Source organism: Plecotus auritus (genome assembly GCF_963455305.1).
Source record: "Plecotus auritus genome assembly, chromosome: 6".
Classification (NCBI taxonomy): domain Eukaryota; kingdom Metazoa; phylum Chordata; class Mammalia; order Chiroptera; family Vespertilionidae; genus Plecotus; species Plecotus auritus.
Window position 1 is genome coordinate 172554515 of NC_137773.1, and position 24227 is coordinate 172578741.

The 24227-nt window shown below is 55.8% G+C and overlaps 2 protein-coding genes across 2 annotated transcripts; both read right to left on the reverse strand.

Moving 5' to 3' along the window:
• Window positions 1-275: 275 nt before the first annotated feature.
• Window positions 276-15284, reverse strand: SLC22A14 (solute carrier family 22 member 14). The gene is made up of 11 exons (XM_080672671.1): window positions 15265-15284; window positions 9121-9633; window positions 8345-8448; window positions 7983-8137; window positions 7531-7699; window positions 6604-6724; window positions 6239-6336; window positions 5748-5962; window positions 3216-3324; window positions 2415-2618; window positions 276-650 (listed from the first exon to the last, which is right to left on the reverse strand). Exons 2-11 carry the CDS (start codon window positions 9631-9633, stop codon window positions 473-475), a joined length of 1866 nt encoding a protein of 621 aa, XP_080528797.1. The 5' UTR covers window positions 15265-15284; the 3' UTR covers window positions 276-472.
• On the reverse strand, window positions 15265-23401 carry SLC22A13 (solute carrier family 22 member 13; the record flags this gene model as incomplete). The annotated part of the gene is made up of 10 exons (XM_080672672.1): window positions 15265-15864; window positions 16110-16325; window positions 17078-17186; window positions 17362-17576; window positions 17789-17883; window positions 17965-18085; window positions 18321-18489; window positions 18708-18862; window positions 20333-20436; window positions 23024-23401. 10 exons carry the CDS (start codon window positions 23399-23401, stop codon window positions 15771-15773), a joined length of 1656 nt encoding a protein of 551 aa, XP_080528798.1. The 3' UTR covers window positions 15265-15770.
• Window positions 23402-24227: the final 826 nt, after the last annotated feature.

A 24227-nucleotide genomic window follows, 5' to 3' on the forward strand; every position in this document is an offset into this window, starting at 1 on the left:
GACTGAAATGTGTCCTCGGCCTGCACTGGAGCGGGAGGCGCACTCACACTAGCAGATGCCTGGGCTAGAGGACGTGGCAAGGTGGAGGTGCAGACTTGCCCTTGCCCACTCCTGGCCCTCACAGACACGGCCCACCCCACAGCCCATCCAGGGAGCTCCTTGCCGTCCCCAAGGAGTAACTAAAGACAGTACAGACTCTGGATGAGCCTTTCCGACCCACCATTCTCTGGGCCTGGGTCACCAGGTTCTCCAAAACCAGTAGGGCCGAGCCATCTCAAGTCTAACATGGTACCTTTATTAGAATTAATCACGCCTTAGCTCCCCCCAGAGGAGCTATTTTTGGGTCTTGAGGGCTAACCTCGGAGTAGGGCTGACCCTGTCCCCGAAGCTGAACTTGGCCCAGAATTTGCGGCTTGAAATTCATGGCCCCATACTCAGCCACTCAACTCCATCTCGTCCGAGGGCCTGGCCCTCAGGCATCCTGACCGCTTGTGGTCTCTCCTTTGGTCTTCAAAGGTGGGCTGAACAAGCCTGGGTCCGGTTCCATCATGGCATTGAGAAGGGTGTTCTTTGCCACTTCCTCATTCACTTCGCCATATAATTTAGTCTCAGTCAACAAGTCATCTTTGCTCAAGTCGCTGCTAAAGGTCCTGAACAAGCCATTGGAGAACAAATCATGAGCCGCACGTTTTGGAGCTGAAAAAAGCAGCAACTCTGGGGCAGCTCCCCCTCCCCATGACCGGCTCTGCCTTCCTGAGAGGTGGGGCTTTCCCACACCTGCAGGTCGTGAGCCTGCGATGGACCCTCGCCTCTAGCCTCTAGCATCGGGCCACTTCCATCTCCTGACTGACCCTTCCATCTCCTGCGCCTTTGGGGTCCTACCCACCATCTTCACCACAGTGCCAAGCTTTATGTGGGTTTAAGCCTCCCAAAAACCCTGAGAGAGAGGAAGGCTGGGCTACATGTTTTACCCTGCCTGTGCCTCAGTTTCCTCATCTGTAAAATGGGGGATAGTGACGGGACCTACCGTGCACGTAGTGGTGGTTAGGATAAAGTGTGAAAAGGCATGTAGAGGACAGGACCTGACACGTAATACATGTTCAATGCCTGTTAGCTATTGTTATTACTATGTTATCATTACATGTTGCAAATGAAGAAACTCAAGGTACATGAAGAATCTCAGAGGTATTAGGTTACATGGCACTCATCTCTGCTACCACTTCCTATGTTATCATTACATGTTGCAAATGAAGAAACTCAAGGTACATGAAGAATCTCAGAGGTATTAGGTTACATGGCACTCATCTCTGCTACCACTTCCCTGTGCACATCTAGGAAGTGGTAGCAGAGACAGCAATGCAGGCCTTCCGGCTCCAAAGCCTGTGTTCTTAACTACCGTGCTGTCGCTCTGCTGCATTACACTCCCCTTGTTTACAATGGGGCAAACTCCTATTCATCCTGCAAAACCCAACTCACATGTCACTTCCTCGGTGAGCCTGCCCCATCTCCCCAAATGAATGCTCCTCTCTAGTGGGGCTCTGTCAGAGCCCATTAGTGATAACTGTGTGCGTATCTGTCTCCCCATGAACTGTAGCTTGCTCTTACCACGGACAGCCCAACCCTGGTGGTGCCAGTGAGAGTCTGAGGAGGATGGTGGGGAGGAAGGCAGGAGAAGGAGAGAGGCAGCGACCCCTGCAGTATGAGCAGAGGGCCCTCACTGTTGCTCAGGTCCCCTCAGGTTCGGGGAGAGAGTGATGCACTCTGTTGGCCCAAATCCCAGAAATGATGGTTCTGCCAATCACAAGTCTTCTCCAGCGGGCACTTAGGAGACCAGCGTGCCCACGAAGGGGATGGGGTAGAGCAGGGGTGGGCAAACTTTTTGACTCGAGGGCCACAATGGGTTCTTAAACTGGACCGGAGGGCCAGAACAAAAGCATGGGTGGAGTGTTTGTGTGAACTAATATAAATTCAAAGTAAAGGAGCGGAGGGGAGAGCAAGAGAACCGGATAGAACAGCCGGGTCCGGCCCGCGGGCCGTAGTTTGCCCACGGCTGGGGTAGAGCCTAATTCTTAAACAGGGTCCTGAGCTGCTGAGGCCAAGAGAGCTGATCTCGGCCAGTGCCCTTTGCCCGGGGAGGGCAGGGAGCCCAGGGCATCTATAAGGCAATGCTCAAGGCCAGGCAGGCTTCCAGGAGGTACAGAGAGGGGAGGACCTGGCCCAGGCTGGACGGGAGAGCAGAGGCTGGGCTGGGGAGAGTTGGGTGGCAGCATCAGGAGAGCCGGAAGGAGGCGATGGACACAGTGGCTCTTACGTCACAGGCCCTTTGGGCAAAGGGGCAGGAATAGACAGCACTTGACGTACTTTCAGAGCTTGAGAACCAGGCCCTGCGCTGACTAGAGCCCTCACACACCTACCTTCTGTGCGAGGAAAAGTGCTCCAGAATATCGGCATGGGGCTGATTCTTCGTCTCTGGAAGAATATAGAAGAGGGACAGGGACAAAATGGTTGAGACGCAGCCAATATAATTGGTTATGGAGGGGGGACTCCAGGTGATGAGTGCCAGGGACACCATGTTTCCAGACGCCCAGGCCAGAGTCAGCAGCCCCAGACCCGTTGTCCTGGAAGGAAAGATCAGAGCTTGTCTAAGGGGCCTCAGAGGCCCAAAGGCTGGAAGCAGCAGCCCCCCCAAATCCACACCCTCCAGTCCCCACCCTGTCCTCACACACAGTGCCACCTTGGAGAATGCAGTTCTCCACTGATCAAAGCAGGTAGTCATTTCTCTGGGCCTACTTCATGGGGTCAGGAGTGGGAGAAGTAAGACGCACGCCCCCCTGAACGGGTGTGCGGAGAGTGCGCGGGTAGAAGGACACTGGGCCGGCAGCGAGCTCTCCCGCACTGAAGGGCCTGAGACTCAGAGTGGCCCGGACGGTCAGTGCAAGGCAGACACTGGGCCAGACCGCCTGGGGCCAGCACTAGTTCTGCCACTCGCTCTGTCTGACCTTGAGCCAGTGCCTTTGCCTCTTGGATTCTGTTGTCTTAGGTAGGCTAATGACGGTATTTGGGAGCTGTTTTTGTGAGGGCTAGATGGAATAATCCATGTAAGCTTCTCAGCACACTGCCTGTCACGGGATGAATGCCCAAGCTTAGCCGCTGCTGTCCATCTGGTTTTTGTCCTGCCTTCTCACCCCCATGGCCTGTTCCCACCAGGCTCATACCTGAGGATGGTAGGCAGGAGCTCGGCGCTGTAGGCAAAGAACATGGAGATCGAGGCGGCCAGGCTGAGTTGTCCGATCAGGATCAACAACATCATCGTGGTTTTCAACTCTGTAGCCAGACAATGTGACCACCTGAGTTTGGGGCCATCTTCCCATCAGGCCAATTTGGGGAGGCCTGCCCATCAGCTCTCCCTGATCCCTCTCAGAAGGCATCTCAACAGTCCATCCCCACCACCTGGCCAGCTGACTCAGGCATTTGGTCAGAGGAGGGACAGTCTGCCGAGGCCCCGCCAGCAGGGGGAGAGTTGTCAGTAGGATGGGAGGTCCCATTGGGACCCCTGTGGCCTCTAGGACCACCATCTACTTTGCTGGACTCAGCCCCCACATCTGTGCCTCCAGGCGGTCTCCTGTCTTCCACAACCTCCTCCAGAGGCACCCCCATCCATAGGTGCATCTGTGGAGGGAGAAAGGAACCAGGAAACGCCATGCCTCAGGCAGGTGAAGCTGATTGGAGCTGAGGGCTCACAGCCCCTCCTCGTTGGTGTCTGCTGGGTCCTGGTCCTGCCAGCCCCATCCCCACTCGGAGCCCAGCTTTTCTTGGCCCTGGGATGAGAGCCGACATATCTAGTGGGGATTCTAGTCCTACTTTCTCTCACTCGTTGGAGAGTTTGAAACATTTCTGCTTGACTCATTATTGATTCACTTAAAAAGACAAACCAATGCCCTAGCCCCGTGGTCGGCAAACTGCGTCTCGCGAGCCACATGCAGCTCTTTGGCCCCTTGAGTGTGGCTCTTCCACAAAATACCACGGCCTGGGCGAGTCTATTTTGAAGAATTGACGTTAGAAGTAGTTTAAGTTTAAAAAATGTGGCTCTCAAAAGAAATTTCAATCGTTGTACTGTTGCTATTTGGCTCTGTTGACGAATGAGTTTGCCGACCACTGCGGCCTAACTGGTTTGGCTCAGTGGATAGAGTGTCGGCCTACAGACTCAAGGGTCCCAGGTTCAATTCTGATCAAGGGCATGGTTGCGGGTACCTTGGTTGTGGGCACATCCCCAGTAGGGGGTGTGCAGGAAGCAGCTGATTGATGTTTCTCTCTCATCAATGTTTCTATCTCTCTCTCGCTCTCCCTTCCTCTCTGTAAAAAATCAATAAAATATATTTTTTAAAAATTAAAAAACAAACAAACAAACACCAAGCAATAGAAATTGAAAAATAAATTTGTCTCACCATTTTGTTTTAGCCAGTCCACACTACCAACATCTCAGAGAAGAAAGGTCCCAATCAGTCAAATGGCTCACAATTCCAACCCCCAGAGAAAGAGAGGGAGCCCCCTTGAGGTAGACCCTGGACACAGTGGCCCTAGTCCAGGCCCCAGCAGCTGAGGGGTCCATGTGGGCAGCAATGCTGATTGGGTGAGAACGGACATCTTCATGTCCACATCATCAGCCCTGTCACTCTCTAGCCCTGTGGATTGACCTGGGGGTGGGGAGGGGGATACTCATTCGCCCTAGGGCTCTTGGAAATTTTGAAAATATTGCCAGCTCCCCAAACCCCCACTTCTTTTGTTCTGAGCCTACGGGACACCGGGACGCTGTGCCCCTGGGTTCAGCAGGCAGGTTCTGCTTTCCTGTAAAGTTACAGCTAACAGGCGTTTTCCAATCAGAGGCGACAGATGAGAGCAAGGCCTTGGGTAGCAGTGGAAAGATTATTTTTGCTGCATCTGTTCACATTTTTTTTTCTTTGTTTGTTTGTTAATCCTCACCTGAGGATATTTTCCCACTGATTCTTAGAGAGAGTGGAAGGGAGGGAGAGAGACACAGAGAGAGAATTATCGATGTGAGAGAGACACATCAATTGGTTGCCTCCCATACATGCCCTCACTGGGGCCAGGGATCGAGCCTGCAACCAAGGTATGTGCCCTTGACCAGAATTGAACCCATGACCCTTCAGCCTGCAGGCTGACACTCTGTCCACTGAGCCAAAGTGGCCAGAGCTGTTCACATGTCCTTTTAAGATTTTTTACAATAGATTTTGAGAGAGAGAGAAACAATAATGTGAGAACAAAACATCAATCAGCTGCCTCCTGCACACCCCCTATGGGGGATGGAGCCCACAACCCAGGCATACTGACTGACCGGGAATTGAACCAGCAACCTTTCGGTGCATTGATGCATCTGTGCACACCGAGGGATGCATCTGTTCACATTTAACCACCCGATCTAATGTGGATTGAAATCAGATGGAAGAAGGCTGCCCACTCTCCTGCCCACACAGGGATGATTCCTCCAGACAGCTCACCCTCTCCCAGGCCTCTGAGAGCTGGGAGTGCCTGGTCTTGGGGACCCCACCGCCCAGAGAGGGCAGTGCTCTAGCGATTAGTGCCTGCTCTGAAGGTACCTGGGCCCCTGCAGAGAAGGTGGGTTGTAGGTGTAGGAGGCTGACTCCCAGGGTGTCTTGTTGGAGAGACAGGGCAGGAGGCATGAGGGAGGGATTTGACAGGAGGCATGGGGAGAGGGAGGGAGGCTGTACCTGAGGGGATGAAAGGGATAAGCAAGTTCATGAAGCTGCCTTGGAAGAGAGCCCCCGCCATAGTCCACTTCCTCCCAAACTGCTCGAAAAGAAAGATGCAGCACAGCCGGGCAGGCATCCCCATCATGCCAGGAATTATCTCGCTCATCTGCTGCTTCACCCCAAAATTCCTCATCTTCAAGGTCAGCGTAGAATAGCTGTGACCAACAGTAAACCTGGAACGAGACCGGAAGAGAACTACTCAGAGAGAACAAGAGAGAGAGACACACACACAGATACCCTCATGCAGACGGGGCAAAGTGAAGACAGAAGCGAAGGAGGGGGGCAGGGTGGGAATGGAAGGGAGAAATAAACACAGTTCTGGAACCTATGGGCCACGCCCGGTCCTTAGGCCTTGCTCCCTTGCAGCCAGGCCAGACCCCATTCCTTCACCAGAGCTCCTGGCATGCACTTCTGTTTGCGGTCCCTGCGGGCCAGCCTTGGGGACTCACCACACACAGCCCATCGCCAAGGTCACCTTGCGCAGTTGGCTGTTGCTATAGAAGTCCAGGATTGAGGCATTAGTCACCTTCTTTCCAGGCACCTGTAGCTACAGGACAAACAGGACCAGCCAGAGGCAGGGCGGAGACCCCAGCTTGCTCCCACCCCTACAAGACCCACAAGGCCCACCTGCCCCCACAGTGCCAGCCTGGTCTCTGGTCTTCCCCTGACGAGATTTGATTTTGCTGTCACTGTCCCCTTCAAGCAGTGGGCTGGAGACACCCTCTGGGCCAAGGTCCCACCTGAAAGGATGAGGCGGGAAGAGGCCCTTCCACAAACCCCAGCCCTGCCCTACTCTGGGCCTGAGGCCTCTTACCTTGTCCAACAGACTTAAAGGAATGGTCCTCTTGTTCTTGTCAGCTGCATAGCGCAGTACGTGCTTGGCCTCCTCCACCTTCCCTTTCACCAACAGCCACCGAGGGGACTCTGGGAGAATCCTGCATGGCACACCCTCCTTTATCCATCACTCCAAGATGCCCCAGACACCCAAGTGGGCCCCATCCCTGCCTCAGTGGTGGCCATCCTGTTCCAGCATGAGGTCATTCAGATGATGGAGGCCTTGAAGGTGACCATCAACCGCAAGATGTCCTCTGTCCCTCCTTAGAAGTCATCCCTTCCCCTGCCTAAGCCACACACAGGTCCCGCAGCTGCTCGGTGTCACCCTGGCCATTACTGCCCCTGCCCAGCAGTGTCTTTCCCCTCAGCCACCTTGAAGAGCTCAACTACTTTCTATCTCAAGGGTCATCCTCACCTGCCCAGGCACACGGAGGGCACTGTCTTCCATGCCCACACCCTCTATTAGAGGCCATTCACATAGCTGGGATTTCAGCCCAACACTGTGAAAAAGTTGTCCCTTAAAGTAGCTCCGTGTTTCAGGCCCTCCTCATTCCTCAACTCCCTGTCGCTCCAGGGAAGTCAACTCAAGGTCATCAAGACCAACTTTACTAGACTTCTTTGGTTTGTTTGTTTGCCTTCAACCTGACCATTCCTTGTCCTTGAATCTTGCCTTTTGACACATTGCCTTTTGGTTTTCTGACCAGCTCTGACATCCCTTTAAGGGTCTCTTCTGAGAGGGGTAAATGCTGGGGTTCCAGAGGCTCTGCCCCTGGCTCTCTCTCATCTCATCCCCACATTCCTCCCAGGGAACAGTCCATTCACTCCATCCCTTCAAGGATCCTTCCCAACCCTCCATCTCCAGTCCATCGGACCCAGCCCTGCGCATGCCCCATGCCCCTTGGCTTACCAGATAAAGGAGACGAGGAATAACACAGGGGCTGTGCCCAACAGAAACAGCAGCCGCCAGTGGGGAAGGCTGTAGGCAAGCCCACTCAGGAACATGAGCCCCAGAGAATAAAAGCATTGGCTCAGGATGATGGCGTGGGCCCGGTGCTCGCCCACTAGCCACTCAACAGCTGTGCAGAGGCCAAAAGGACAAAATCCTGGTCAGCTCAGGGTCCCGCAGCCAGCCTTCTGAGATGCCCAGCCCTACTTGGGACAGTTCAGACTGGGCACACATTCTCTGCACCTCCAGGCAGCCTGAGGCGGAGGCTGTTTCCTCCACTCCACGTGCCATTGGATGGCAACTCTGTCCTGCAGGCTCGAAGCTCCCCCCCCCCCACCCCCAGCCTCCCCAAACCCGCCATCCCGGTGCACACTCCCCTCCATGCACCCCCATCCCATGCAGCCTGGCCTCACTTAAAGCCATGCTGCTGATGCTGTGGCCCACCAGGGACTGGGACACCCCAAAGCGGAAGAACAGGTACTGGTGAAAGCTGTTGACGAAGGCTGTCCCAAAGCCGAAGATGATTATCCCCACGTTCGACAGCAGTATGGAGGGGTAGCGGCCAACCCTGTGGGCATTGAAGGAAGGCTGTGCCAAGCGCATGGACCTCAGAGTCTGGACCCAGCCCAACACTCGGGCCAGGTCCTGAGCCATCCATGGGCCTCCAGAGTGTCCCCACCCTCGCCTCCCTCAGCCTGAGACTCCTCAGCTCTGCATGCCCACGAGGAGGAGGCAGGGGCACCCCGGGGACCAGAAGAAACTCTGGGAGACTCACTTGTCACTTATGAACCCGAAGATGAGCGCCCCTGTCAGGAGGCCCGTCAGGAACATGGACTGCACGGCTTCCGGGGAAAATTCCTCACCACACACCAGATCAAACTGGGGATTACATGCAGGCATTGGCCACAGGCCTCCCCCCAGGGTCAGCCGTCTGGTTCCCGAGACAGTGCCTCCTCCCAGGGTGGGTGTTTAGACAGAAGGGGCCTGGGACAGGGACAGGCAGCAGGCCTCAGCTCTGTCACCCCTGCCTTCCATCCTGCATCTGGCAGACTCTGGGAGGTAGGCCTGAAGAGAGGGACCAGGGGCAGAGCCAAGATATGGGGTAGATGGAGAGGTCCCTGTATAAAGGCCAACATCACTAAAGACCCTTCCCCAAATACAGATGCTGGGCTCCAGCCCAGAGGTTCAGATTGGCAGGTCTGTGGTGTGAAGGGCCCAGGTTGCATCTTAGACTGCTTTTTTCTTCAGTTCCCGACCTTCTGTGAGTTCAGAGGGCGGAGCCACAACTGCAGAAGCAGCTCCTTGGAGAGGTGGCAGACCCTGCCATCTGCCCTCTGCCCCTGCCCCCAAATCCACTCTGGCTTTCTGGCTAAGACGGGCGAGGCTAGGGCTGGGCAGCAAGAATCCTAAGTTTCTGCTCCAGCCCTTCCCCTGCAGGGTGACCTTGGGCCAAGTGCTAACCCTCCCTGAGCCTCAGTTTCTCCACTTGTTTGGGGAGGGGGAGGGCACATCTCGGGGCCCATGCTACAGGCAACTCAGGACAAGCCACACCTCATTGATTACTGATCGCGTCTTGCTCTCAGGATAGATCCACCCCTGGCTGCACGACTGTGTGTAGTTGAGGCCAAACTTGATGATGGAATCCAGATCCCAGGTCACAGGCAGGAACATGCGGCACGTCACGAAGCTGCCATTGCTGTACCGGGGCAGGGTCAGATTCAGCTGCTCAGCCACTGACAGGTTAGGGCCCACGGCCAGGATCCAGCTGGTGTTGCAATAGGCCTTCTGCTCTGCGGCCACGAAGAGGTCGGCATACATGAACACAACCGCCAGGAGGTTGGGGATGAAGGCCAGGGCCACCAGCCTTCGCTGGAATGGGCCAAACTTCCCCAACGCTTCCATGATATTGGCAAACTTGTCACACTGGTTGGTTTCTATGTTCCTCAGCCTGCGTAACAACAACTCCACAGACCAGGAACGGGGGTGTTCCGCCGCCTCATGCTGTTGTAAGTTCCTGTAAGAAGGCTGGGATTGGAGTTCCACTGGATTGTCGTCACCTGCCATCTGTTCAGAGAAAGGATGCAGCTCAGTGTCTACCAACCAGAGGTCAGGGGCTGGCGTGGAGCCACTGACTAGAAAATGGCTTCTCTGTCTTGGAACAATTTGGATTCCAACCTTGATGTTCTCTGGAGCTCCCCACTTTGCTTCTGGAGTTTCTTAGTTAATTTGTCCCCCATTGGCCCGCCCATTCCTATTTCTTTAATGTTTTAGACCAGTGGTTCTCAACCTTCCTGATGCCGCGACCCTCTAATACAGTTCCTCATGTTGTGGTGACCCCCAACCATAAAATTATTTTCGTTGCTACTTCAGAACTATAATTTTGTTACTGTTATGAATCGTAACGTAAATATCTGTGTTTTCCGATGGTCTTAGGTTCCCACGGGTTGAGAACCGCTAGCAGGGTCGCCTAAGACCATCGGAAAACACAGATATTGACATTATGATTCATAACAGTAGCAAAATTACAGTTATGAACTAGCAACGAAAATAATTTTATGGTTGGGGGTCAACACAACATGAAGAACTGTATTAGAGGGTCGCGGCATTAGAGAGGTTGAGAACCACTGTTTTAGACAATGCCCTGTAAGTTCTCCGACAATTTCCCTGCTGCTGAAACTTACTTTACACACACACCAAGGCACTACCAGTCTTGCAAAAGTAGAGTTCTCCAGGGAACACTGTTTCAAAAAAACAACACCACCACCAAAAACACCCCAAATCTGGATCAGGAGTGGCCAGGAACTCAGGCCACAGAGATGGGGCTGATGCGGTGAGGCACCAAAACAGTGGGATGAGCCCAGTCAGCGTGGCTTAGTGGTTGAGAGTCAACCTATGAACCAGGCGGTCACGGTTCGATTCCCAGTTGGGGCACATGCTCAGGCTGTGGGTTTGAGGAGTGCCGGAGGCAGCCGATGAATGATTCTTTCTCACCATTGATGTTTCTATCTCCCTCCCCTTCCTCTCTGAAATCAATAAAAACATATTTTAAGAAATATGTGCCAAGATACCCAGGAGGGTGGCTAACGCTTTTTTTATTTTAAACCCAGAAAACAACAAGTGTTGTTGAGGAAGTGGAGAAATTGGAACCCTTGCACAGTGCCGCTGGGAATGTAAAAGTGCAGCCAAGGAATGCAGGCAGCTCTAGCAGCTGGAAAAGGCAGGAGAACAAACACGCCCCTGACGTCTTGACTGGAGCCCAGTGAGGCCCATTCTGGACTTCCGACTTCCAGAGCTGCGATGTAATAAGTGTGTGTTGTTTTGAGCCACTGCATTTGTGGTCATTTGTTACAGCAGCCTTAGGAGACTAATAAGGTGCCTATATGTGTAAGGTTGGAGGGGGGCAGAGGTGGATGGAGACTTCCCAGGGAGGGGACTTGGCTTTGCCCACAGAGATCTGGCTTTCAAGAGCCAGCTGCCCCCGCCTTGCCCTCGGGGTTCCCTTCAGTGTCCCCCAGCATCACCTGAATGCCTGTAGGGCTCTGACCATCAGCAAGGCCCTGGAGCACTTGCCCCCTCTACGGACTCCACAGGTGCCCTGCCAGGTGGACAGGCCCCAGGTAATTGGTTCTCAACGTACAAAAGAGGAACGTGAGCCCTGGCTGGTGTTCTCAGCGGTTAGCGCATCGGCCCAAACACTGAAGGGTCTCAGGTTCGATTTCCGGTCAAGGGCACCTACCTGGGTTTTAGGTTTGATCCCCAGCCCCATTCAGGGTGCAGGCAGAAAGCAACCAATCTATGTGTCTCTCTCACATCAATGTTCTCTCTCTCTCTCCCCCCGCTCCTCCCTCCTTCCCTCCCACTCTCTCTAAAAAAAAAACAATCAATGGAAAAAATATCCTTGGGTGAGGAGCAACAACAGAAAAAGAGGAAACTGAGGCCTGGAAAATAAACATATAGCCAGGAGCCATGCTCCATCTGAGGCAGGAAATGGCCAGATGCCACACTGAACCCACACTGCCTGTGAGGGCAGCCTGCTCCTTCCACAGACTCCCACAGTCCGACGGTCCTGGCAGGCTCCTGTCCACATCTGTGCTGAGAATACGGCCCCACACTTGCCCGGTGTCATCAAAACTGCCACCCTCCCCACCTTCGCTGTGCCTCCTCCCTGGAGACAGAACCACAAACCAAAGCCAGGACCCACCTGAGCATACTCCAGGCCTAGCCAGGCGGTTGGCAGCAGAACCTCTGGGTTCCATTGGTGGCCAGGAAGTAGTGTCACAATGGGGCGGGGTTGGGTAGGCATGGCGAGGAGCGGCATTCTACTCCAGGGGCATAACTGGCCACAGACCCCAGGGAGAGGCTGGGGCAAGGCAGGTGGGAAAGTCTCCACGTGAGGCAGCTCCAGGCCTTTGTGCAGACTGTTCCCGGCTCCTGGAGCCCCTGCCCTCCCCTTAAAGGTCCCACCTCCGCTGAGGGAAGTTCTTCCATCTGTCCAGACACAACTCACCCGTCCTCAGTCCCCAGGCCTACGGTGGGGGTGGGAGGAGAGGCAGAGGCAGGACAGGATCCCCCTTCAGCTGCTCCCAGATCTATCGAGGGCAGCGGTGAGCCCTGAGCCTCGGGCCTGGCCCCCTAGCAGCTCTGTGCAGGGCAGTTCTTCCACTGCTGCAGGAGGGAGGGGAGCTAGCAGGGGTGGAAGATTGGGTGGTGAGAAGGCTGGGAGCTGCCTTAGGATGGCTTCTCCTTCTCTGGAAGGAGGAGAGGCTGTTAGGAGGCAGAATGAAGGCATGCAGATGGGAGGTTAGAAAAAGCCATTGGTGAGCCCGGCCTGCGTGGCTCAGTGGGTGAGCATCGACCTATGAACCAGGAGATCACAGTTCAATTCCAGGTCAGGGCACATGCCCAGGTTGCAGGCTCAATCCCCAGTAGGGGGCGTGCAGGAGACAGCTGATCAATGTTTCTCATCATTGATGTTTCTATCTCTCCCTTTCCTCTCTAAAATCAATAAAAACATATATATATATTCTATATAATAAAAGCCTAATATGCAAATCAACCAAACCTGAGGGACAACAGGTGGAATGACCAGTCACTATGAAGTGCACTGACCACCAGGGGGCAGATGCTCAATGCAGGAGCTGCCCCCCAGCCCACAGGCCCCAGGCCCGCCAAGGCGGGTGCCAGTGGGGCACCCAATTGCCCTGCCAGTCGCCCTGCAGAGGGAGGCAACAGGCAGAGGAGGCAGGACAGTCAGGGTGCAGGGCCAGGTGGCGAGCGGGCAGCACCAGGCGGCCAAGGCGGGTGTCAGCGGGGGCCCCCACCACTCGATCGCCCCGCAGGTCTCTCCACAGATCGCTGGCCAGGCATAGGGACCCTACCAATGCACGAATTTCATGCATCAGGCCTCTAGTGTGTGTGTGTGTGTGTGTATAAAATAAAAAAAAAAAATATATATATATATATATATATATATATATATATATATATATATAATAAAAGTGTAATGATCAACATAATTTGATGAACAAGAATAGATCCAGAGACAAATGGTAGGGGAGAAGGGGTTAGAGAGCAACCAAAGGACTTGTATTCATGCAGATTAACATAACCAATGGACACAGACACTGGGGCGGTGGGGGCATGCCCGGGGTGGGAATGGCTGGAGGGAAAGGAGACACATGTAAAACTTTAGACAATAAAAAAAGTGTAATATCCTAATTAGACTGGATGTCCTTCCAGACATTCTTTCCAATGACCTCCCAGACGTAGCCGGGGCTGTGAGGGAAGCCCGGATCCCTGTGCCAGAGGGAAACCAGTGCCGGCAGCGGGGGAAGGAAGGCCTACTCTTGCATGAATTTCGTGCATCGGGCCTCTAGTGTGTGTGTGTATATATATATATATATATGAAAAGAAAAGCCACTGGTGAGAGTTGGAAAACAAGCTGACTAGAAAAAGCTGGTGGGAAAGCTGGGCATAGGGAAAGGCCCAGGTGAGGCTGATGACCGCTCATTCACCAAAAAGACCTGGCGGGCATGTGACCCTCATCAGCAGTGCCCAGCAGTCTGGGGTGCAGGGAGAGAAAAGGCAGATGTTCGGGTTCTTTCGCTGCTATGGTTTTGCAAATTGGGGTGCAACTAAAGGGTGAGAGGGATAAAGTACAGGACGTTGGCAACAGAGAGAAATGATGTCTATCTCTCAATAGAAACGAAAATGATGGCTTACATCCTCAAATCTGAGGACAGAGGTGGGGAGGCAGAACAAGGTCTACAGACCACAGGGCCCAGTGGGTGGTGTTATAGACAATGTGTCCTCCCCCAGTCTCTCACATTTCTATGTTGAAGCCCTAAACCCCAGTGATAGGTAAAGATGGGCCTCGGGGAGGTAATTTGGGTTAGAGGAGGTCATGAAGGGGGGCCTTCCTGCTGAAATGAGTGGCTTTCTAGGAAGGAGGGAGATCTCTCGCCCTCCGTCCACACACAGAGGACAGACCATGTGAGAGCACCGCGAGAAGGTGGCTGGCTGCAAGCCAAGAAGAGGGCCCTCATCAGAACCTGAACCTGCTGACGCCCTGATCCTGGACTTCCAGCCTCCAGAACTATGAGAAAATAAATTACTGTTGAAAGCCACCCATGTATGGCACTGGGTGGACTTAAGGCCAGGTCAGTGGGTTGGACTCAGTGGGGATGGTGTCAAAGTAGAGGAGGTGGCGGGGGAAGTGCAGGTGCCCTTAGCCTTTGACAGTGACACAGGAAACACAAGATGCACAGCACAGAGGTCAATCTCAGGGGTCTCTCTGAGGAGGGCGGGCACTGAGCCTGGTGGCCAGGGGGCTCCTCCTGGGCAGAAGCCAAGGAAACCGAGACGCTAACCCCTCCCTGACAGATGAGTGAGTGAGTGGGCAGTGAGTGAGGCAACGTCCAGGGTGGTTGAGTCAGGGCCAGCCCAGGGCCTGGCAGTGTCCTGAGGGTGAAGGGTGGCCCTCCTTTCCTATCTCCTTGGGCCCTGGGGGCAGACTGTGAAGCCCTCTGCCTTTCACACCCAGCCAGGGCAGCCGAGTCCTTGTCGATTAGTGTTAAGGGACCTATAAAATCACTCATTTGAAAATGGGAAGCCCGAGGCCCAGCGTGGGAGGGCTCCCGCACCAAGCCTGAGATGGGACCTCTGCACTAGCCTCCACAAAGCTGGCCAGAGCGTGAGTAGTGGGCCCACTGCTAGCACGACCCCAAATCTGGGCTGTTCTGGGCTCACCAACCGAGAGAGAACAGCCCAGCCCAGCCCAGCCCAGCCCAGCCCAGCCCAGCCCAGGCGGCCCACATCTCCTTGGGGTTGAGTCCACATCAGGCTGCATGTCTTCTCTGGGTTCTCAGCTGCTGACCTCACACCAGCAAGCACCCACAGACGAGCATCTGCCCATGGACCAGAGGAAGCCACAGGGCACTCTGTGATTCACCCAGGGGAAGAAACCTTTCTCCCCAGGGGCCCACAATCCCTAAAGAAACGAGTCTCCGAAGACCTGTCTAGAGGCAATAGATGAATTTTGCATCTTGCTTGTGTCAATAGAGGGTCCATTTAAGTCTCTTTCAGGAAAGATCGCTGTGCCTGAAAGGGATGCAGGGGTCCGCATCTTCGGGCTGAGAACCGCCTTTTGCTTTGAATCGGCCCTTTCCTGGCTTCCTCTCGGGGGTTTTTCCTCACCGTGGCATTTTCAGCCTGAGTGCCACTGTGCCAAGAAAGACTGCTCGGTGTCCCCAAGGGAAGGCTTTGGCTTGGGACTGACGCCATGAGGTACCAAGTAGGAAGCAACACAGAACGGTCCGTTGCTTCATCGCTGAGAACTATGAGTGACAGGTACCCAGGTATCCGAGAGGACTGCTGGACGCTTCCATGCTGGGTTTACAAAGAGGAAAACTGGCCCAGCACCTACCACCACCTCGAGGTGCCATAGAGATGGAGGGGGTCAGGCGAGCTGTACCCCCCACAAGACTATCGGAGGGCAAGTCACAACCAAGACCCTGACCCAGAAGAGGGTGTTGTGGGGCTCAAGGGATAAGAAAGGTGATGGAAGGAGAGAGGCCCCGTCCCAGGTGCCTCTGCGAGTGGGCGTGGCAGTGGGTGCTGGTGCTGGAGGCGGGTCCTGGTGTGTTGCCTCCATCCGCAAAGCCAGCCTTGCTTGCAGGTCCCGCGGTGCCCAGGGAATGAGATCAGAAGTACGTGCTGCTCACAGAGGCCTCCCCTGGGCTGGGAGTTCTTCCTGAGGCCCTCGTTTCATTTGCTGCGGGCGCGAACTTCTTAGTCCTAGAGGGAGCGAAAGGCCATCACTGGCTGACCCGGAAGTGGCTCCGTAGCAGTGTCCCTCCCCTCCCCTCCCCTGAGTAGGGGGGATCCAACCCCAAGGCCAGTCAGATGTCTGTGGTTCCTAAAACCCCCTCATTGGTCTGTAAGTGACCATGGACGGATGGTGAGGCAGAGGCGTGGGCTTTTGAGATAGGGCACTGAGGGGAAGCCAGGGTCCCGGGCTGCAGAGAAAGCAGGCTGCTCACCGTGGCTGGGGGCCCTGGTCCAGGTCCTGGATGGTATCCTTCATGGCCTGGCCGCGTGTCTCGGGCAGCAGCGCACAGAGTAAGCCCGCCCCGATGGGGAGGCTGCCGTAGATGACCATCGGGAGGGCCTCGTGGTAGTCGCCCAGCAGCATCACCAGGGGCGTGAGGATGCCCGCGATCCTCGAGAAGATGGCCACCAGCCCCATGCCCGTCTGCCTGCGGGGAGGCCAGTGCCAGCTGCGGACCCGGCCTCAATGCCAGGCCGCAGCGCCGGCTCAGCACACTTCCTTGGGAGAGCCCAGACCCCTGTTTGGTCCCCCAGGCCTGCAGGGCCTCCAGGCTCATCCAGCCCTCTAGTCCAGGGGTCCTCAAACTTTTTAAACAGGGGGCCAGTTCACTGTCCCTCAGACCGTTGGAGGGCCGGACTATAGTTTAAAAAAAAACAACTATGAACAAATTCCTATGCGCACTGCGGGCCCGGGACGAGTCGGCTGCTAAGCAGGACAGGCAGCGGCACCCGGCGGGCCGGATAAATGTCCTCGGCGGGCCGCATGTGGCCCGCGGGCCGTAGTTTGAGGACGCCTGCCTAGTCTTCCTCCTAATGAGAGTCCAAGGCTGCTGCCACCTCCAGGCCTCTTAGTCAGCGCTACGCTGCCCATCTATCCTGTTTCAGGGCGAAAGCTGCCCCTCCTGAGTACCCCTCCCCCCACCTGACGGTTCCTTCTTCGGAGCCATTCATTCTTCGATGTAACCCATGGCGCAGCCCTGACGTGGCCGGGGCATGGCTTACTTCTTTCCCTGTCCTCCACCAGCCTGGACTATATTTATAGATACCCTGACCCCCACCCAGCACGGCTGCCCAGAGCCACCCCAAAAGCTATTTGTGGATGGCGGGCGAGGGCGGAGGAAGGATGGCCAACATCAGGGTCTCGGGAGCAGAGGAGGGGAACGGGGCCAGCAGCCCGTACCTGATGATGGTGGGGAAGAGCTCAGCAGAGTAGACGTAGGAGATGGTAAATCCGGCCGCTGTGGCGAACTTCCCCACGATGGCCAGCACGGTGCCCACGACAGGCAGGTCTGGTGACGGAGGCTGGTCAGCCAGACAGCCCATCCCCTGGGCCCTGCTCCCCGCCCCGTCTACCCAAACACTTAACCCCGGGGAAGCCCTCGTTCCAGAAAGAGAAGCCATGGGCCTCTGGCCACAGGTGAGTGAGGGTGGGTGGGGCTAGGGGAGGAGAGCCAGTCCAGGCACCTGCGGGGACGAAGATGATGCTGATACACATGAGGCCACCCAGAACCAGAGTCCCCATCTGGCTCCACCTACGGCCGAACCACTGCATCATGAAGATGCTGGAGTAGCGGGCGGGCACCTCCACGGCTCCGAAGATCAGCTGCGTCAGGTAGATGTCCAGGCCAAAGTCCCCCACTTGGAGGCTCAGGCCAAAGTACCCCAGACTGTCCACAAACCTACAAAGTATCCAAGGGTCCCTGTCACTTCTGGGTGATGAGCCACTATCACACTCAGAGCGGGGGCCTGACTTGGCCAGAAGTCCCGCAGGAGAGGGGCACAGTCAGGGAGAGGCCCAGTCATTCCCGCACAGCCCATCCCAGCCAGAGAGCCACTGTCCCACATCCCTGTGACACACACCAGGGAGGGGCATGGGTCCCAGCGCCCTCACCAGACGCAGAAGAGAATCAGGGTCACCTTCCGGAGCTGGGGGTGTCTGAACAGATCCAGGGCATTCCCCGAGGGGCCTGTCTTCTCTGGGGCCAGCTGGGAGGAAGATGCCGGGTGAGGGCCAGCAGGATGGTCTGTGGGTCAGATCAGGGGCAGGAGGGGCCCTGCCACGAGTACCTGGCTCAGCAGCTCTGGGGAGAGTTTCCGCTGATTGACGGAGGCCGCCTTCTGGATGACTCGTTTAGCCTCCTCGACCCTCCCCCGGGCCAGGAGCCAGCGGGCAGATTCTGGCAGAGCCCTGCAGGTCAGGAACAGGTGTGAGTGTGGGGCACGAAGTCCTAGGGCCCCCCCTCCCCGTACCCCAGAGCCTCCCTGGCTGTTCAATGCACACTGAACCCCATACCCCGGGCAGGCCCGCCCCCCCCATCCCAGATGTGTCCCTGAGTGTCCCATGGGAGGAACGTGCGTCTACACTCTAACCCCGTGGGAGCACGGCTGACCTAGCGTGCTGGCTCTGGGAAGCACCTCCTCACCAGAAGTAGAAGAAGAGCAGCAAGACGGGCGCGGCGCCAGCGATCTGAAAGAGCCGCCAGTTACGGACGCCATAGGCGAGCCCTGCCAGGGCCATCTGCCCCACGGAGAAGCCGCACTGGGCCAGGACCACGGCCTGAGTCCTCCGTGAGGGCCCCACCCACTCTGCAACTGTGAACAGAGACGCTGAGACTGGGCCAGGCGCTGCCCTCACACTCCCCATCTCCCCAGAGGCCACCCTGTCCGGGTAGGGGCCTCAGTCCCAGCCCAGGAAGCACAGGGGTGACCCTTGTAGGGGTGGTCCCTGGCAAGGCCCCTGAGGCAGTCTGGGAATGAGGCCAGTCCCCAGGGCCTCACCCTGTGGCTAAGGCTGCAGGCCAGATACTCACGTAGGGCGACATTTGTCAAGGCATAGCCAGCGACGGCAGTAGCCACAGCAAAGCGCATGACCATGTAGAGCTCAAAGGTGGGCACAAACGCTGTGGCCAGGCCGATGATGGCGAAGAGCAGCAGCTGGATCAGGATGCTGGCTTTGCGACCAATCCTACGGTACAGAGGGGACAGGGGACAGGTCTGGGAGGGAATCTCTGAGGGGAGGGGAGAGAGGGAGACCCAGCCCAGCCACGGGCTCTCTGTGTGTGGACACACGGTCCCACCCTGAGGCCCTTGTGCTGGTGCCTAAAGTTCGCTAGGGAAGGGGTGGGCTAGGGAAGGGATGGGCTAGAGAAAGGATGAACTAGGGAAGGGGTGAGCTAGGGAAAGGATGAACTAGGGAAGGGATGGGCTAGGGAAGGGATGGGCTAGGGAAGGGATGGGCTAGGGAAGGGATGGGCTAGGGAAGGGTTGGGCTAGGGAAGGGGTGAGCTAGAGAAGGGATGGGCTAGGGAAGGGATGGGCTAGGGAAGGGGTGGGCTAGGGAAGGGGTGAGCTAGGGAAGGGATGGGCTAGGGAAGGGATGGGCTAGGGAAGGGATGGATAGGGAAGGGATGGATAGGGAAGGGATGGGCTAGGGAAGGGATGGGCTAGGGAAGGGTTGGGCTAGGGAAGGGGTGAGCTAGAGAAGGGATGGGCTAGGGAAGGGATGGGCTAGGGAAGGGGTAGGCTAGGGAAGGGGTGAGCTAGGGAAGGGATGGGCTAGGGAAGGGATGGGTTAGGGAAGGGATGGATAGGGAAGGGATGGATAGGGAAGGGATGGGCTAGGGAAGGGATGGATAGGGAAGGGATGGGCTAGGGAAGGGATGGGCTAGAGAAGGGATGGATAGGGAAGGGATGGATAGGGAAGGGATGGGCTAGGGAAGGGATGGGCTAGGGAAGGGATGGATAGGGAAGGGATGGGCTAGGGAAGGGATGGGCTAGGGAAGGATGGGCTAGAGAAGGGGTGAGCTAGAGAAGGGATGGGCTAGGGAAGGGATGGGCTAGGGAAGGGATGGGCTAGGGAAGGGGTGGGCTAGGGAAGGGGTGGGTAGGGAAGGGATGGGCTAGAGAAGGGATGGGCTAGGGAAGGGATGGGCTAGGGAAGGGATGGGTTAGATAAGGGATGGGCTAGGGGAGGGATGGGCTAGGGAAGGGGTGAGCTAGAGAAGGGGTGGGCTAGGGAAGGGATGGGCTAGGGAAGGGGTGGGCTAGGGAAGGGATGCCTAGGGAAGGTATGGGCTAGGGAAGGGATGGGCTAGGGAAGGGATGGGCTAGGGAAGGATGGGCTAGGGAAGGGATGGGCTAGGGAAGGGATGGGCTAGGGAAGGGGTGGGCTAGGGAAGGGATGGGCTAGGGAAGGGATGGGCTAGGGAAGGGATGGGCTAGGGAAGGATGGGCTAGGGAAGGGATGGGCTAGGGAAGGATGGGCTAGGGAAGGGATGGGCTAGGGAAGGGATGGGCTAGGGAAGGATGGGCTAGGGAAGGGATGGGCTAAGAAAGGGATGGGTAGGGAAGGGATGGGTAGAGAAGGGATGTGTAGGGAAGGGATGGGCTAGGGAAGGGATGGGTAGGGAAGGGATGGGCTCATGGAGGTTCTTACCAGTCACAGAGGGGCCCAAAGATGAGAGCGCCAATGAGGAGCCCGGCCATGTACACTGACTGTGAGGTCTCCTTCAGGTGCTTCTTGTCACAAACCAGGTTGAACTGAGGCAGACACAGGCAGATAGGAGTCCAGGGGCAGCTGGGACAAGTCTTTACCATCTAGGCCGCCCACTAGGGACAGCTCACGGCAGGTGCCCTCAGTTCCCAAACTGTGTGTCAGGGTACCCCAGGGAACCTGAGTGTAGCATGATATTTAAACTAGTGAAGGGAAATACTCAACATCTGTCTGACATCACATAAACTACGAGCTCAGGATGGTTGTTTCAACATGAGATCACACTACGTTCCTTTCAGTGGCGTCATATCTATGGCAAGTTGTGTTTTTGGCCATTGCTATGAGAAAAAGCAAGCACCCTGAGAAAGTCTATGTGGATCTGAACATGAGGGCGGTGGTGTTCAAGGATTGAGAAGTTGTGCCATTCCCAATAGGCCCAGGCATCCTATTAGTAAGTAAGAATGAAATAAAAACGTGTCCTTTTAACTTGTGTCTTATTTTTTAAAAACAGTTATTAAATTGTTAGAACATAAATGTTTAAGTTGTTTGCAGGGTTATGTATTTTTTGGTATCTAGAGGTGCCAAGAAAAATTACCAACATGCTAAGGATGCAGAGTTTGGGGTCCTCTTACAGAAGCACTAATTGCTGCTCCCCAACAAAGGGGGCCTCTTCCTCACAGCCAGGAAACCCCTGTGACCCACCTGGGCCTCCCGAGTCCTCACATGCAGAAGCAAAATCCCACCCCCCCCCCCACCCCGGAAGCTGTCCTCATTCACAGGCAGTCAGAATACTAAGCGGGGGAGGAGGTTAGGATGGAGGATGGAGGTGAGCCGGTACATGCACACATGGTGGGGAAGGAGGTGGGGCAATGCACCCGGAGACACACAGAGAGAACCTGACAGACAGACAGACTGGAAACCCCGAGGAATAACATGCATGTCCATGTAACTCTGAACACATGTCTACTGAATGTGCCCGCTCAGGAAGTCCATGTGATCACCCCTCACCCCACTGATCGGTGGGCCCCTCGGGGAGTTCTGTGCCCCCTGCACACAGCTTGACTGCACACACAAATGTCTTCTCTTTCACCTTTCTGGTGCCTTGGGGCCCAGCTCACACAGCAACCCCTTCAGAAGGTGCCCAATCCCTCATTAGGAGGAAGCAACTTCCAGCCTCCGAGCCCAGCCACCCTTTCTCCCCGCGTGAGGAGCCCAGGTCTTCCCCTGAGCATCAGCGGCAATCGCAGAAGGGAGCAGGGTGCCTCCCCGTCTTGCTGTTGCCCACAGTTCATACTCAGGGATCTTTGGCTGACTAAAACTCCAAGGACAGTCCTGCACAGGCTGGGAACAACGGCGAGTGGTGGCTTTAAGCCATCTGGATGTTTGCCTGCGTTTAGGATGGTGCTGTGTGGCCGCCTGGCAGAGTTCATGAGCACGTGGGGAGGCAGGCACACCCCACAGCATCTGAGGCGGTGAAGGCCGGGACCTGGGATGGGGTGATGCTGGGGAGATGGGAGGCCAGTGAGGGGTGGGCTGGGCTAGCTGGACGAGATCCAGAGCTGGGGAGTGCCTGGGCTGTCTTCCCCCTGTGGGTGGGATGAGCGGGGCGGCCAGACGAAGACCGAAGAACACATCCTCAGGCGCCAGGGTTCTGGGGCAGCTTTAGGGTCCCATATTAAAAAGTGAGAGTTTTTAATATGTCCTCTGAGAGCTTTAAGAAAGAAATATTTTTTACCCATTGGGGAAAAATAAATGGTTACTATCTGGATTCCAGATTGCGTCCTCCACGACGGCTCAGGTTTGACACCATGAAGGTGAGAGCTGCGCTGATGATCTCAGGCATGCCACCCCCCCCCCCCAATCCTGCTCCTGCAGGGCACTGGCAGCAGGAGCCGCGTGGGTCCCAGGCCCATGGCCAGTCCATGATGCCACCCTGGCAAAGTCCCACCCCCACTCTGAGACCCATCCCGCCATCTAGGAAGCAACGGCATGGGCCAAGATGCTTTCCGAGGGGTCTTCTTAATCAGAGGTGGCTGGAGTGGGGATCTTTCTGTTCTCTTTCTGGGTCCCTCTGGGAGAATGAATTGAGCAAGAACAAATGATCCGTACTCAACAGGACAAGTCCTAGAGTCAGGGGCGTCCTCCCGCATCCTAGAGGTCAGCAGGAGGAGACCGGGAGGGAGAAGCTAAAAGGTAGGAAGCCAGGGCAAGTGCGCAGGAAGGCAGATGAGCGGACAGGGGAAGAGAGTGGCGTTGGGAAAACACAGGAAGATGGGTACGCAGGGGCACACGCAGGCGCAGACTGAGAACAAGGGAGGGAAAGGGATTCAGACAGAAAAACAGGAGGGAACAGGAAGCAAGGCAGGCAACTGGGCAGACAGGCAGGACAGACAAAAGGACAGGCAAAAATGGACGGAGGGATGGACAGGCAGGGAGACCAGACAGAGGAAATGGATGGAGAGGGAGATGGGCCTAGAGGCAGAGGACAAAGAGAAAAACAGGCATATCAATGGTTAATCATTCAGGCACAGGGGCAAGATAAAAGCAGCAGCACCAGTGACTGAGGGCAAAGCCTAAGGCAGAGGAAGTGACAGACCCCAAACAGGTGGACAGACAGCCCCGAAGGCAGCCTACCTCATTCTTTAGGGACAGGGGTCTGTCTTCAGGATACTCCCAGCCCGCCTCGCAAGGCTGTGTCTCATTGGAGCGGCGGCTGAGGATGTCCTCCAGGCTGGCACCGTTGGGGGGCGGCCGGAACATGCGGCAGGGCTCGGGATTGCCCGCAGCATCCAGGGGCACGCTCAGGTTCAGCTGCTCGGCAGCGCTCAGGTTGAAGGTAAGGTTCTTGACCCAGGGCACTGAGCAGTAGTGGGTCTCCTCCAAGACTGTGAAGACCTGGCCAAAAAAATAGAAGGCGCTCAGGAGGTTGGGGACACTCAGCAGCAGCAGCAGCTGCACCTGAAAGCGACCGAAGTCGCCTATTTCAGCCAAGACCTCGGAAAACTGAGCCATGGCTATTGGTCAGCACGTCCTCAGTCTGAGGCCTGCAGAGAGCTATGCACCTTGGCCCAGGGTTCTTGCTCCTCTTGGCTGTGATAACAACGGCATTAATGTTTAACCCAGCCGCGCTCAGCTGCACCTTCACACCGCAGCTTCCTGTCAAGGATAGAGGAGGATGAAAAAAATAGTCCACTCGGGCCTGCAGAATCAGAAGATGTTTTATTAGACACTGGCATCACAAGAACCAAGGAAACCTCCCAGGCCCAGCACACAGGACAGAGCTTTACCCAAACATTATATAGTACACAGCACCCCCACCCCACCCCCCACCCCCCCGCCAACAGCCCCATCCTGAACAACCCAGTTCAAACCCCTCTCATCACAACAGAATCCAAATTCTGAGAGTAGCTGCGATACCCAAAGGGACACAGAAATCCCTTCAGCAACCAGCCCACGCTAGCCGAGCAGGGTAAGCCAGGAGAGCTGCAAGGACCCAGCCTGTAGATTTATTACATCTGTCCATGGACCAACCTAGCCTCTTGACTCATGATCATCTCCTTTCTCCTGTGGGTCCTGGTGCTGGTGGTGTGTAACACCAGTCAATCCCAAGGCAGCACGGAGGTCCGGAGACCCACCAAGGGCATAAAAGCTTTTCGTTTTCAGCAATGAAGACAATTCAAGAATAGACAGCAATTCCGGAGGAGCCAAGAGCTACATTTTGATCTCTAATCAAGGAATCAATCACAAACACAATGCCAAGATTAAAAACAAATGCAAATGCCCAGAGTAGTCACAGGATCCTAGGCAATCTCAGTGACAAGAACACAGGACAAAGTCT